The sequence below is a fragment of the Pseudorasbora parva genome, chromosome 6 (genome assembly GCF_024679245.1).
Source record: "Pseudorasbora parva isolate DD20220531a chromosome 6, ASM2467924v1, whole genome shotgun sequence".
Taxonomy (NCBI): domain Eukaryota; kingdom Metazoa; phylum Chordata; class Actinopteri; order Cypriniformes; family Gobionidae; genus Pseudorasbora; species Pseudorasbora parva.
Window position 1 is genome coordinate 39,493,815 of NC_090177.1, and position 16,156 is coordinate 39,509,970.

The window sequence follows — 16,156 nt, forward strand, 5'->3', positions numbered from 1 at the left end:
AATAGCTGCAAAACCCCAAAAATGATCTTAACTCCTTGACGGTTTCTGGGGTCTTCCAGTTACTGACTGCAGTGACCTTGTCTGGGTCAGGAGAAATCCCATGCGCTGACACCTGGTGACCAAGGAAACGCACTGAGTCTTGGAGAAAACGACACTTCCCTAACTTGACCTTTAACCCAGTCTCAGCCAACCTTTTTAGCACCACCTCTAATCTTTCCAGGTGTTCCTCAAATGTCTGTGAAAACAGCAAAATGTCGTCTAGATACACTATCAACACCTGAAAGATCAGATCACTCATAACAGCCTGCATCAGCCGCTGAAAGGTCGACGGTCCATTACAGACCCCAAACGGCATCCTCCGGTACTCAAATAAACCAAAAGGTGTGGTGAACGCTGTCTTTGCCCTATCCCTGTCACTCACTGCAATCTGATGATACCCAGAGGCCAAATCTACGGTTGAGAAAAACTTTGCTCCACTAAGGGCATCGAAGCTCTCGTCAATTCTGGGTAGCGGAAATGCATCACGCCTCGTCTTGGCATTGAGTTTGCGGTAATCTACGCACAGCCGTAGCGACCCATCAGTTTTGCGCACCAGAACCACAGGCGAGGCGTAAGCACTCACACTCTCCTGAATGACACCCTTCCTTAGTAACTTAGTGATGTGCTCCCTAACCTCTTGGTACTGAGTTGGGGGAATTCGTCGGTAAGGCTGATTCACGGGTAAGTCATCAGTTAGATGTATCTCATGCCTAACCTTATCTGTATAACCCAAATCATCGTCCTCCAGGGCAAACACACTTGAATACTTGCTCAGCAGAGCTTTTAACTGAACCTGCTGTTCAGGTGTGCCTCCCATGTCAATGTGATTTAAAACTGACTGGGCCTGAGGCTCAGAACCAGGACCTCCACCCATAGTGACCTGTTCTGTGTCCGCCGAGATTCGCTGAAATCTTACTTCGCAGGACGAACATGCACTGCTACCATCTACTGGGGACAACAAACCCAAACGGGCCCTAGGTTGAAGCCAAAGGTCTTCCTGAGACAGGTTAAGTACTCTCACTGGGCACACAGGTAACTCTGACGTGACTAACGTAGGTACTACAACCAAACCTTCTGGTAAGGGCAAATTTGCTGGTTCTACCAACCACACAGAACCTTCCTTTTTATTGCATTCAATCCCCTTAATCAGGACAGTGGCTGCCGACCAAGCTGGCACATGAGCAGGAGTCTTACTCACGACTCGAGCACACGAAACTCGCTCAACTAACTCCACAGATTGTGCCTGCTGAAAGACTGCCCTCCAGTCAGAATCCAGCTTACCATCCAGCGTGGTGTCAAATTCAGCGTGAACGATCTGTCGGCACTTACTGATAATGTTCATCCCTATGAGCACTGCCACGGATGATGGGCTAGGAGCTTCTTTCACAATCAAGAACCCACACTCAGCCAGGGTCATCCCCATAACCTCCACATCCAACTCCATGTAACCCAAATAGGGAATGTCTAAACCGTTTGCTGCTGTGATTTTCAGCCAGCCAGAAGTAGACAGCACGTCACTCTCATCCCCAAATAGATGCTCTCGGAAAAACTCCTCAGTAATAGTACTAACCTGACTACCAGTATCAAGCAAGCAAGACACTGGAACACCCTTGATTTTCAAGTCTACCATTGGGCATGTTCCAACTGCCCGTTCCAGAAAGCGGTCTCGACTAGTTCTCTCAGGCGGTAAACCAGAAACTACCCCCTGTGCAGCCTGACTTAAAGCAACAGAAGGACTTTGTGTTTCTTGACCTTCAGTGGTCTGGGTAGCACTCTTAGGTCTCCCACCCCGTCTTACAGTGCAGCGTCTAGCAATATGCCCAACCCCGTTGCACCTGAAACAGATAGGTTCTCCCTTTTCTGTAAACCTGGGAGGAGATCTTGATGAAGACGTGAAATTCGGCTGAACCGACACTGACCGCTGCACAGTCAACTCTTTGACCACTTTAGTGAGCTCTGAAATAGTCTGCTCTTGCTCACTTATCCGCTTGTCCTGCCGGGAAATTACTTGCAAAATATCATTCAACACGGAAGAGTTTTGATTCTCAGACCCGACAGAAGTGCCTTCAGTTTCCCTTAACATTTCTGAATGGACCGGTCGACTAGTCGCTACTCTGGTTGGTCTGCTCTCTTCCATGGACCAAAGAATAGCCTCATTCCGAATCTCAAGCAGGGTTAAATAGGGCTTTTCCCTGATTAACTTACGCAGCTCTCGCCTCAATGCGGCATCGCGCACACCTTCCACGAACTGATCACGCAAAATCCCCTGCTCATTAGCCAAACCATCTGGGGATTGTTTTACAATGGAACTTAACAGGCGAGAGAGAGCATGAGAGTAGTTTCGGAGATCTTCCCCCTCCAATTGTCTGCGATTGTAAAACATTTGCAACAATTGAGTCCCACTACGCCGTTCCCCAAATGCTTCTCGCAGGAAAGTAAACAAATCATTGGCCCGTCTGGAATGGTTTCCTACACATAAACGCACTTCTTCTAATGCGGGTCCCCGCAAAAGTGAAATGATAAAGTCCAGCTGTTCTTCTTGTGTCTGGTCTCTGGCCCGTAGAACCCTTTCTACCTCTTCGATAAACTCCTCTACAGACCTCCCATCTTTGTTATACTCCCCGCTAAAAGGTTGAATCTGGCGTTCACGAGGAACATAAATGTAGGAGCGTGTCGAGTTACCCCCACCAACAGTCCTATTGGCTAGAGTATCGTTCCTCCAATCACTTAACTCTCGAATTTGACCCCTCATTTGCTCTATGACATCATCTCCCACAGCCCCAACAACAGGGACGTGTACCCCCTCTTCAGGCAGTTCGTCATGGTCAGACATTTTCTACAAAAGTAGGTCACAAAGCATTAATTCTGAATTAACTCAACTCAGTCCAAAATTAATGTCCTGGATGCAAAACTTGTCCCGCTTTCTCAGTCTTTTCCAGTACCTCAGACACACCCTCACGCTAATGCACAGTTCCTGGGATGCAGGGATGAAATTCTGGAAACCAACACGTTGACAGCAGGAACCTCTTTACGCCGGACCAGTCTCCTCAGCAGCTGTTACGCCGGACACACTGGAAACCGATCAGTCCAGCGCTGGCCCTCTCGTCCGCAACCGCATGGCTCCACACTCTGGACGTCCTCTGCCTCTGTAACATATTCACCACTGCCGTATTGTTGCATATAAACCGCTTAAAAATAAATAAATAAAATGAATCAGATCGAATAAACAACCCCACTCCTGGTACCAAAATGTGTGACCGGGGATTTAAATTAACCACCAGGAACACATTGAGGGGTTCTTTTCACTTTGTAGTTTATTCATCTGCGTTTCTTTAAGAGAATGATTCACTATCAGATATGGCTTCTCAACTTTAGTTGAGATGACAGTTCACAAAAATCTCAGTGAAAAAGATAGAAAGCTCAAAGATAAAGAGTAGAATAATGTGACACGATTCCAAAATCAAAATATGCACAATACAATACGACAGTGGGAATACTGTACAAAAAGAACAAACAGCATGAGTACATTTTTATATTACCCACTTATACATCATTGGAATGAAATGTTAGAAAATAACACTCACATCACGATCAGCTCCTATACAGTATACCACCACATTCAATTCACCAGGGCTGAAATCACCAATATAATGTTGTACACTGTGTAAACAATCACATGAACATCACATGAAACATTTGGAAAACATACATTTATCACATTGCTCAATGTTAACTGAACAGGCCTAGACCGCATGGTGTGACGTCATATATTCGCGGACATTATACACGACACTACCTTTCAAATATGACAATTCTCCAAAGTAACACAGAAAAATATACATCCACAATTGGTATTTATCCAGGATATAATCATAAAACACTGTATTTACCCGTGGATGATCACAAAATCTCCCCAATTTTCCCGAGAGTGTGCGTCTCTCTCACACTGCTCGCTGCACATCGGACAAAAATGATCGAGGTGAGAGAGGACGCATGCGCATTGCCTTGCACCCAGCACACACAGTGCCACCTGCTAACGACTCCAGGAAAATACAGATAACCACTGTTTAACATGACTTATTTCACTGAGAACAGTAAATAACAAAGAAATAACAGTTTTAAACATACAACAAGAGAAACAAACGTTGAAGGTATTTACCACCCGGTTACACTAGTGAAAGCACAGATTGATTGGAATTAACTAAAAGGCTCAGTACGAAATACATTTTACAAAAAATTATTTATAAATCAACATTTTGTTTTGTTCTAAGCGCGTCCATCTGCGGCTCTGAGTCTAGAGACTGAATTGAGCGACATTATGGCTGGGAATATCCTGACCCTCAGGTGTAACGTCTCAGACGGCAGACAGTGGAGCTACGCCTGGTTCGAGAACGGACAGAAGCTCAATGGCTCATCTGATATGTTCAAAGTGACAGCAACTGAAGAAACTATTAAAAGTGAATTCAAGTGCAGGGGAATAAGGACAGAGAGACCTCTGTACTCTGCTCTGAGTGAAGGCTTCACAGCCAACAATATCGGTGAGTAATGTGAATATTTATTATAAAACTTATTTCATAAAATGTATAGATGTGAATGATTTGTGGATTGGAGCAGTGTCAAGTTATCATCAAGATTTTAAAGATAAACATTTTTAACAGTGAGATAAGTATCCTGTTACCATGACAGACAACATTTCTACATACATTTTTAAAGGTAATGCTTATTTCACTTGGTTAATTTTTATAATTTACCTACATTTTTAATACAGTATTAAAAAGAAAAATTCTGCTGGCCATCTCAGGATGTCTCGTCTGCTGTATTGTAATCTTGATCATTGGATGCCTCGTTCTAAGAATCACCCGTAAACCAGGTATACACAGAAAACAATTCATATACTTTTGAAATGAAGCGTCTTAATTAAAGGTGCCCTAGAATGAAAAGTGTATTTAACCTTGCCATAGTGAAATAATAAGAGTTCAGTACATGGCCATCACATACTGTGAGTCTCAAACACCATTGCCTCCTACTTCTTATGTAAATCTTGTGCATGAAAAACACCACAGAAAAATAAGTGATTCTTAACATAAGGCCAACAGTGACGCAATCATTGGGGATCACTTATGTGCACGTCCCCAACATTTGCATCTCTCCAAACATGTTCATTGAAACGCGGAACTGACGGAGCTGAATCATCGGGACTGCAGGTAAACAAAGACACTCGAGGATAATAAAAACAGCTCTCATGACACATGGCATGTTCAGGCTGTGCAGGGGACGTGAGGACTTTTCATACCCTTTCCACAGATAAAACATATCAACAGTCATGGTTGATGTTTATAATCCAATACCACAACAATTTAATTCAAGATCGTTCATTTGTTCGGCCCATTTCAATCAAGCTTCGCTCAGCGTCTTAAACTGAAGAAAGTGGCAATTATAAATGTATTCCTGCAAGCAGTAAGTAGTAGTTTTATCCACTTATTGACTGTTTAAACAATTTCTGATTAAATTGAAATTCTTTTCTCAGAGAAAAGCTTAACTCCAAGTCTTCCAGAGTCACGGTCAGAGCTGATTCGAAAGAACGCCGTTCGCCAGTTTCTGTGTTTACTAGAAGCACGGAAACTTAACTCGGCCGTCGCCATTATGGCCCCGCCCGCCGACTCTATACACGATGTGATTGGGCCGTCGAGATTTTGAGGAATACAGCTCAGAATGGTATTGAGAGTTCCTAGACGACACTTGCGGGCAGATTAAATTTCCTGCCGCTAGGGTGCGTCTAGATTTCTAGGCTACTTTTCCACCATATAAGTTAAAACAATAGTCATTTGACAAGGCTATTCATTTTGTAAAAATATATGTATTTATATTTTTGATAACTTAAGTATTATGTTTTTGCATTCTTGTATTTCAGAGTACATCACAGTCACTGCGTAGCTTACATTGTGACTAACGTTATATTAACATGCAATATCGTTGACGAAAAAAGACGAGTCTAAAATCACTGGTATTGGTTTTGTCGGGGGGGAAAGAAGAGTGTTCGTGCTTGCTGTTGCCAGATTTCAGTAATTTAAATTCCCCAATCAGAGCTTTTCTGTGAAAAGATCTCGTATGCTATCCGGTGTTTTACCTAAACATGCAATACAATCTGGCAACCATATGCACGCTCTCTCTCTCTCATGCGCGGATGATCTGAAAACACCAATAAACAAGTAGGGTACATTTGATCAATCTCCATTTGAGATGTTCTGCTTAAAGTGTCATTCAGTAGGCCTGTGTTCTGTCAGGACGGTCAGGACCCCCGTGCCGCTTGGCTGAACAGCTGAACTGCTGTGAGCTGCTGAAATAAGCCAATCAGAGCAGAGCTCTAATTTTAATATTAATGACTCTTCCAAATAAGGCAAAAACAGAGCATTACATCCTAGGGACAATTTATTGGGTTGTAAATGGACCTGTAAAACTGTATCTGAACAATTTTTGCCCTTAAATAAGCCACATAACCTTTATGTAGATATCAGAGAACAATTTAACATATTGTTTCAACTCACTCTAGGGCATGTTTTATGATACTGTTCTCATCATAATAAATTATAAAAACAAGCAGTGTATATTTACACCAGACACCAGCGACCAGCCTCATATCCCCCATTGCTCATTTTACTTCAGATATTCTTTCTATTAACACTTGTTTGAATAGTCTCTATCTATGGATGTAGTAGACATGATTTCATTTGTTGATATTTACAGTTGTAAACAGTGTCTACTATCATTTACACTCAGTATAAACACTATTTACCCTCTAGAAAACTTCGTGTAAATAGCTGCTGCCTAAAAATATAAAATTGCTATTAAACTCGTGAGCCTGTGACGTGGATTTAGCCTCTGAGAATGTTGTCATACGTTGAAGTTTGGGTTTGGCAAGATTTTAAAATGTTTTTGAAAGTAGTCTCTTATGCTCATTACAATAAAAACAGTAATATTCAGCATCTGTGTTTTTAATTATATTACGAACATTTAACATTTTTATTTCTTCTTTCAAAACTTTTTGCCATTCATTTTAGAGAAAAAAGAAACAGCACCAGAGGACTTGTTTTTCTCAATGGGAATGTACTCCAAGAACAGTAAGTTCCCTTTCAGTCGGTCACGTTCTATGTTAAGTTGACGTCACAGATGTATTGGGATGAAGCCCCTATCATCTTCCAGTGTATACAGAACGAGTCGATGCGAATTGGCATGCAAGATTTGAGAGTAATTGTACACTGCGGGTTGCACTATTAAACCTGTTAGTGGCGTGCTGTGTGCTTCAGCACTAAAAGTTAGTTAATTTCCCTAAAACAGCATAACACGGATGTGACACTGTATCCTTTTAAAGATGTCATTCCACCTGTGTGTTTCTGGAGGTCAATCGTTCTATATCCTCATTTGACAGCCGCAATCACTGTCTCACATGTCTGGGCATAAGCTTGCTGAAGCTGTGTTTGTGGGTGGCTCATGTTTTCTCATGAGAGCCTGACCACGTTGGCATGTTGTTTGTCTTGCCTTTCTCGTAATGGCTTGAGCACTCAGTGTGTCGTGCTGTCAAGCTCCTCTAGATGCGTGATTGAAATTTGAGGGCCACAGAATGAGATGGAGTCCCCTCACCTATACCCCGATCTAACTCCTCTTCTGGCAATCAGAAAAGGGCTACTCCAGCGAATAGCCAGGGTGACCTAAAGATTGATAGTGAAAGCTTACCTGTCGAGGACATCTCCGTGGGTCCCCTACTCCTCTATCTCATTGCAAGCATGCTGAGACTGTGTTTGTGGGTCATTCATGTTCCCTCATGAAAACATGACCATGGAGGCCCATTGCTCATCTTGAGCGCTCAGCACCCCATGTGCTGTCGAGTTGGACGCTGCGTTCACTGTCTCACATGCCTGACAGCTACTGGATGTGATTGCTAGTCCTTCTCATGGATGACATTTTTTTCCTTCTCTCACTACCATCGATGGTGGTGTGGCAGTGCTACTGGCAGGCCGCCTCTGTCCTGCATGCAATGGCCACCCTGCAAGTGTATGGAAGTCCAAAGCACTCAAAAAAATGCATGAGCACGAGGCATGAGCACGATGTCCACCCTGGTGGTCCAGAAGTGCCCCCTCGCTAAAGCTTGTAGAGGTGCGGGATGTCATCATGTTGTAGAGGTGGCTTTCTCGATGCTCCCATCTCACAAGGTGGCCCCACTGAGATCGTTCACCCTCTGCCCAATCGTGGAACCAGCTAAGTGTTGCAATGGTCACTCAGACAGCACTTTGTGCCGCTATGCCGTTTGAGTCAGGTTTGAGTCGATTCTCTCTCAACACAGACCATTCCTACACTTTGCGTTCAGGGTGACTGGCATATCATTATAAGGTCCTTCCCTTCGGGCACCTCGATAAAACTTTCACACATTGTTCCCTCTAAGCTGCCAGCGAACACGGCCGTGCACTTGTGATGCCACGGCTGCGTAAAAAGAACACAATGCCGCGTAGAAGGTAGACGGCAGATGCAGATGCAAAGTGAGTGGAGAAATTCATTTAATTGTACTTTAAATGAGCAATAATTGAGGTGGTCTGTTCAACCGCTATAGACTTAGTATTGCTATAGTGTTAGAACCAGTGAATGCGGTTTACAGGTTTCATAGAAAGAGAATGATGTACAACGGGCATGCAGTCGCAGGTCTTTGGACAGGGCCCCAACTGCATTGGCACATCAACTGCCTTGAGTTGTAAGCTGTACATCTTGCGCTGGGCCTCCTCAAGTTGCTGCTACAAGACAATCACGTACTGGTCCATATGGACAGCACTGTAACCGCTGCATACATCAACCATCAAGGTGGTCTACGCTCCTGTCGCATGTCACAACTGGCCCGGCATCTCATCCTGTGGAGTCAGAAGCATCTGAGGTCACTTCATGGCACTCACATTCTGGGGCCTGCTGGATCGTGCAGCTCACAAGCTCTCACGACAGCAAGTGCTTCTGGGAGAGTTGAGACTCCACCACTAGGTGGTCCAGCTGATTTTGAATTGCTTTGGGGCAGCACAGGTAGACCAGTTTGCCACCACGGACATGTCCAGTACTGAACCAGTATGTGATTGTCTTGTAGCAGCAACTTGAGTTGCTTTATGAAATGTGTTTGTTCATTTGCCAGAGGAGAACTGGCCTCCCGATTGAGCCTGGATTCTCTCAAGCTTTTTTCTCCAATGGAATTTTTGTTCATTACCACTTTCACCTTTGGTTTGCTTAAAGGGGAAATTTACATTTCAACTCATGCTCTTCATGACAGCCCTTCCCTGGCCCATTACTCTGAGGAAGGTCCTGCTTTCTCTGAGACAGAGCACCCTCTGGCACCTGCATCTAGACCTCTTGAAACTCCATGTCTGGACCCTGAACGGGACATGGAGGTTCTAGATGAACTACCCCAATCTGTGGTAGACACCCTCACTTAAAGGCAAAGGTTCAATGTGCATGCTACCACTATTGCCGCACATCATGAAGCATTTGATGGTAAAACTTTGGGGAAGCAGATGAGTGAGGAGACTAAATTGTCCTTGCTCTCACTCTTTACCTTCTTGGGACTTGTATCTGGTGCTTACAGCACAGCAGAGAGACCCATTTGAACCTCTGCAGCCAGCGGGATTGAAAATCCTGACGTGGAAGACTGTACTCCTGACTGCATTGGCTTCCATCAAGAGAGTAGGGGACCTGCATCCATTTTTGGTAAATTAATCATGCCTAGAATTTGGCTGGACATGCCCTTTAGGGACCAAGTGGTGAACCTGCAGGCTCTGCCCTTGAAGGACGCAGACCCAGCCCTAGCTTTTTTCTCTGTCTCATCTGTGCTCTGTGGCTATACGTGGACATAGTGCAAAGATTTGGACCTCAGAGCAGCTCTTTGTCTGTTATGGAGGCCAGCAGAAGGGAAAGGCTATTTTCAAGCAGAGGATGGCCCATTGGATAGTGGTTTCCATCGCCTTGGCATACCAAACCCAAGGTGTGCCTTGCCTGCTTGGGTTAAAAGCCCACTCCACAAGGATTGTTGCCTCTTCCTGGGTGTTGGGTGGCAGACCGTCTGGCACCAGGCCTAACATTTGTATGCACTGGTGAAACATTTGCTAAGCTGTTGTGTTGTGTTGTGACCCATATGTGTTTTCTTTCATGGTACGGCTCCCTACGGTGAGCATTTGTCTTTACCTTTTCTCTGACTGGTGTTGTCTCCCTCCTAACTTGGCCAGAGCCACCCCAGGGACATCCCATATTTTGCACTGCTCTAACTAGCCAGTCCATATTTGTAACTTCCACGTTACCTCTCTCTTTGGGCAGGATGTGGTTTCCACATAGTTCCCCTTCCTAGGGGGCATGCTTCTCAGTGTTATCCAATAGTCTCACTGAGTGGGTCATGGGGAACAGCAGTGATTGACTTTCTCTGCGTAAGTCTTTTGCCCCAAATAATTGGGGGTCTGAGAGCCTTATGCAGGGTGCTGGAAGGGGCAGCAACCGTGACGATTTCTAAGGAATGCCAATACGTTGGAATAACATTAAATGTGACCAACTGAAAGTATATAATCCAGTGTATGTAGTTCCCAGAAGGAGGGACTGGAGAGGTTACGACCCATGGCTCAGCTCCTCAGTGTAAAACAAAGCTGCACTGTGAGGTGAAGCATGAGATGCAAATCTCACACTCCAATGTGAATTGGCTCGTTCTGTATACACTCGAAGATTACAGAGGCTCCCTCAAGCGATCCCAGTATGTCAGTGACATCTGAGTAATGTCTCCGTTCCCTCTTTCAGGGAATGAGGGTTACATACGTAACCAAGACATTTCTGTGATGGGTACATTTAGGGGTAGTCTAGGGGGATAGAATATACAGTTTGTACAGTATAAAGACCATTATGCCTTTAAAGAAGTCACTGTTAATCACAATTTTTGGACCCCACGAGGAAAACAGCTTATAAATCATACTTAGTGATATGTAAAAATAGTCACTGTTAATCACAATTTTTTGGTCCCCACGAGGAAAACAGCTTATAAATCATACTCAGTGATATGTAAACATTTCTTTGATGGGTATAGGTTTAGAGGATAGAATACAATTTGTACAGTAATAAAATAATGATGTCTCTCTATGGAAAGTCCCCATAAAAAGTGTATGTTTGTTAATACCTTTGGCAGAGTTAATGGACAACAGTCCCACAGATATGGAGGACAGGGGCACAGGTATGTGCATTTTACTGGGTTTGGCTGACATTACAATCAAAAATACAATCATGTACTTATTTATTTAAATAAATTGTTGCAAGTCTTATATTTTGTGATAATATAAGTAAAATATAATTTTGTGATTATATGAAAAATTATTAGTGACTCAACAAGTCCAGTTTTCTGGCATTGTGCATGAATTTTAATGTTTTCAGATTTTTTAACTTATATAAATTACCACTCTCTCTCTAATATCATTCAGAATGTGAGGAAAAAGAAGACCTGCTATTTGATCATATTTCAGCTGTTCATGTGGATGGTGAGATTAAAGGTAAGAGACCTAACACACACACACACACACACACACACACACACACACACACACACACACACACACACACACACACGCACACACACACACACACACACACACACACACACACACAGCAGGGAAAATAAGTATTTGACACATCAGCATTTTTGTGAAGTGGGCTATTGACACAAAATTTTCGCCAGATGTAGCCACCAAGCCAAATATTAAATTGATACAAAGAAATCAGAACATTTAAGTATGCAAGTTGAGTCATAATAAATAAAGCAAAATAACACAGGGAATAAGAATTGAACACATGAAGACAACAAGGTGCGAAATGGCATAGAAAGCCAGGAGATCACCTGAAATCTTCGTAATCTTACCGTTGTAAAGCATTTTGATGGGAATAGTTATTGGCGCATTTTCAGAATGCTGAATGTTCCTGTGAGCACTGTGGGGGCCATTATCCGGAAATGGAAAGAGCATCAGTTCATCATAAACCGGTCCCGATCAGGTGCTCCATGTTAGATCCCTGTCCGAGGAGTCCAAAGAATAATCAGGAGAGTTCTCCAAGAGCCAAGAACCACTTGGGCAGAACTTCAGGAAGACCTTGCATCAGCAGGTACTGTTGTTTCAAAGAGAACTATAAGCAATGCACTGAACCGCCATGGCATACATGCACGCTCACCACGCAAGACTCCATTTCTGAACAAGAAGCATGTTGAAGCTTGGTTAAAGTTTGTGAAAGAGCATTTGGAGAAGCCTGTGGATTATTGGGAGACTATAGTATGGTTTTTTCATCAGATGAAAGCAAAATTGAACTTTTTGGCAGTCATTCTACACACCATGTTTGGAGAAGAAATGGCACTGCCCCCCATCCCAAGAACACCATATCAACAGTTAAGCTTGGGGGTGGAAGCATCATGGTTTGGGGCTGCTTTTCAGCAAGGGGTACTGACAGACTTCATATTATTCAGCAAGGATGAATGGAGGCAAGGTTGCAGGATGAATGGAGAAATGTACCAGGACATTCTGGATAAAAATCTGCTGCCATCTACCAGAAAGCTGAAAATGAAAAGAGGGTGGACATTTCAGCAAGACAATGATCCCAAACACAAGGCCAAGGAAACAATTAAGTGGTTTCAAAGAAAGAAAATCAAGTTGCTTGAATGGCCCGGTCAATCACCTGACCTAAATCGAATAGAACATCTATGGAGAGAACTGAATATCAAAGTTCATAAAAGAAGCACAAGGAACCTTCAAAATTTAAAGACAATTTGTGTGGAAGAATGGGCCAGAATCACTCCTCTCCTGAGCAATGCAGTCTCTCCATACAAGAGGCGTCTAGAAGCTGTAATCACCAACAAAGGCTTTTCTACAAAGTATTAATTAAAGTGTGTTCAATTCTTATTCCCTGTGTCATTTCACTTTATTTATTATGACTCAACTTGTATACTTAAATGTTCTGATTTCTTCATATGAATGCAATATTTGGCTTGATGGATACATCTAGTGGACATTTTGTGTCAATAGCCCACTTAGAAATCCCCTTAGTGATTAAAAATACTGATGTGTCAAATACTTATTTTCCCCGCTGTGTATGTGTGTGTGATGGGTAGGTTTAGGAGCAGGGCAGGGGCAGTATTTACAGCTCTTCACTTTTGTCACATTTTGTTATGTTACAGCCTTATTTTAAAATGGATTCAATTAATTAATTTCCTAAAAAGTGTACAAACAATACCCCATAATGACAAAGTGAAAGAAATTTGATTGCACATTTATTTAAAAAAGAAAAGAAAATCATTCGTATTCACAACCTTTGCCATGACACTCAACATTGAGCTCAGGTGAATCCTGTTTCTATTGATCATCCTTGAGATGTTTGAGATGTTTTCTGGTGTTGGGGATTGCCCCACTGAATGCCCGTTCTTTAATGGTGTTAACCACTTCAGCACTCTGATCAGAGAGGACGAGTCATCAGGTTTTTTTTCCACCTTTTATTTGTCCAAATTTCAACCTTGTACACATGGCAGTAGCCTATATGACTGAGGTAGTTTCTGTAAAAAACAAATGAAACAGAAGTAAATAAGTAAATGTCAAACTTAAATGTCCACGTACTGTTGTGATTAAACACAGTCCAGATGAAACTGAACGAGTCTAAATGCATCTGGTTGTTGAAACCACATATGTAAATTTTACTCCTCCCTACAATGCTAAAAACGTGTGTGAGCATGTTATGAGCACTAAGACAATAAAGCAAGATATGACAGCCCTATTGGAGCACACATCACAGCAGACGAGCAGCTGAGTATCTCTTCATCGAGCCAACGCACAAACTACCGCAAATAAAACCGAAAGTGAGTTGCAAATGCTTAAGAAACTAAAATGAACTAAATGATCTTAGCAGTGCTGTTGCCTTGATTTTGAAATTAGCTGATAATTAATAAAATGCAGCTCATAGCTGTTGTTTTCTGTGATGTGAACTCCATTTAATCTGGATATAGTGCAGGAATTAAAGTTCAAATTTATATCCATTTTGCAGTGATACATTTATGTGCCCAAATGTAAATTAAATTATTTGTAAAAACTCATTAAGTGACCAGGTGAAAACAGGCTAACGTTGATATCAACTGATCTATTTTTGGCTAAGCTGGGTCCACCTTGGTGCTGACAGGCATTAACAGTTCAGGATGAAAACGACTGACAAGGTTTCTCAAGTTAGTGGTATACCGCCTGCAAATTTTATTTGTGCGTGACATGATTTACACACAGCGTGTCCTCTCCAGGTCGTGCATACCAGGATGTTCATAAAAGCGGAAATGTGCCCAGATAGCATTTTTAATTACTTGCACTTGCGTCTCACCTCCTTCTGCCATTGTATCCTACCGCGACAAAGCACATATACGACAAATGTTGCCAGAAAAGCATCAGTAAATTATATCATTATGATCTATTATGGAACCGATACCCAATCATCCTCGTCTGCATCGCGATGCACCGTAGAAACTATTATTTTCACCCCCAGGCTACTATTAGTGTGTTTTAAGTAATATTAGTAAGATCAGCAATGCTAGCGGCACTTTCACATGCGTTTCACATGGCAAACTAATAATCATACAACTCACAAAACACCCGCAACTTACTGGCTTTATGTTAGAGACTTTACTGCATAAATAACTTTTGTCCTGCACTCAGATATGATGCACAAGTGGAACAAAGAAGTCATCACATACGCCAAGACCGTTTCCACTATAAATCGTAAAGTATTTGACATAATACACCACTGAGAGATGTAAAATACAGCAGCATATAATACTGAAAAACTAAATATAAAGAACAACAATTGGAGTCCACCTGTGGTAAATTCAGTTGATTGGACATGATTTGGAAAAGCACACACCTGTAGACCTCCGAGACAGGATTGTATTGATACACTGATCTGGGGAAGGGTACAGAAAAATTTCTGCAGCATTGAAGGTCCCATTGAGCACAGTGGCCTCCATCATCCATAAGTTGAAGAAGTTTGGAGCCACCAGGACTCTTCCTAGAGCTGGCCACCCGGCCAAACTGAGTAAAAGGTACACAACAGCCCGCCTGGAGTTTGCCAAAAGCCACCTGAAGGACTCTCAGACCTTGAGAAACTAAATTATCTGGTCTGATGAAACAAAGATTGAACTGACCTGAATGGCAAGAGTCATGTCTAAAGGAAACCAGGCACCTGACCAATACTATCCCTATGGTTAAAGTCCTCATGAAATCAAAATCAATCTTATTTACTTAGTTAACAAACACAGTTAATACAAAGAAGAAAAAAAGTTCGCTGTGGTAATCTTTCATCAAAATCGGAAAAGTAACTTCTGGCCTGGAATGGCGCTCCCTTTAAGATGACTGCAGTTTGATGGCTTTGGTTAGAATATCCCTAACCACTCCCATCCAACCGTTAGTCTGCAAGAGATGGAGAAGAGGATCGCTGAAGTAAAACCCTGCCCTCTATTCAATATTCTGTTTCACTTGGAAATACATCACAGCACTGAAATAAAATCAGTTGCAACTTCCGGTTCACTGCGACTTTAAGCATGGCGGTGGCAGCATCATGCTGTGGGGATGTTTTTCAGCGGCAGGAACTGGGAGACTAGTCAGGATCGAGGGAAATATGAATACAGCATGAAAACCTGCTCCAGAGCGCTCTGGACCTCAGACTGGAGTGAAGGCTCATCTTCCAACAGGACAGCAACCCCAAGCACACAGCCAAGATGATAACTCTATGTGATAACTGTGAATGTCCTTGAGTGGCCCAACCAGAGTCCAGACTAGAGCCCGATTGAACATCTCTGGAGAGATCTGAAAATGGCCGTGCACCACCGACGCTCCACATCCAACCTGATGGAAATTGAGAGGTCCTGCAAAGAAGAATGGGAGAAACTGCCCCAAAATAGGTGTGCCAAGCTTGTAGCATCCTACTGAAAAAAATGATAATTTGTTGCCAAAGGTGCTTCAACAAAGTATTAAGCAAAGGCTGTGAATAGATATTTACATGTGATTTTTGGTGTTTTTTAATTTTTATTTTAATGTATTTATGGGGTATTGTTTGT

General features: G+C 42.7%; 2 protein-coding genes across 2 annotated transcripts in view; both read left to right on the forward strand.

The window, feature by feature from the left end:
- The window catches only part of LOC137078998 (hemicentin-1-like), a 96,791-nt gene that overhangs the window by 41,661 nt on the left and 38,974 nt on the right, over positions 1 to 16,156 (forward strand). The gene's annotated exons all lie outside the window — the stretch shown is intronic.
- Positions 1 to 16,156, forward strand: part of LOC137079120 (cell adhesion molecule Dscam1-like) — a 37,169-nt gene that overhangs the window by 16,048 nt on the left and 4,965 nt on the right. Inside the window, exons 8-12 of the mRNA XM_067447083.1 lie at positions 4,311 to 4,577; positions 4,808 to 4,909; positions 7,098 to 7,157; positions 11,225 to 11,269; positions 11,514 to 11,582. Of these exons, the coding sequence (XP_067303184.1) occupies positions 4,311 to 4,577; positions 4,808 to 4,909; positions 7,098 to 7,157; positions 11,225 to 11,269; positions 11,514 to 11,582 (543 nt within the window). The remainder of the gene's footprint in view (positions 1 to 4,310; positions 4,578 to 4,807; positions 4,910 to 7,097; positions 7,158 to 11,224; positions 11,270 to 11,513; positions 11,583 to 16,156) is intronic.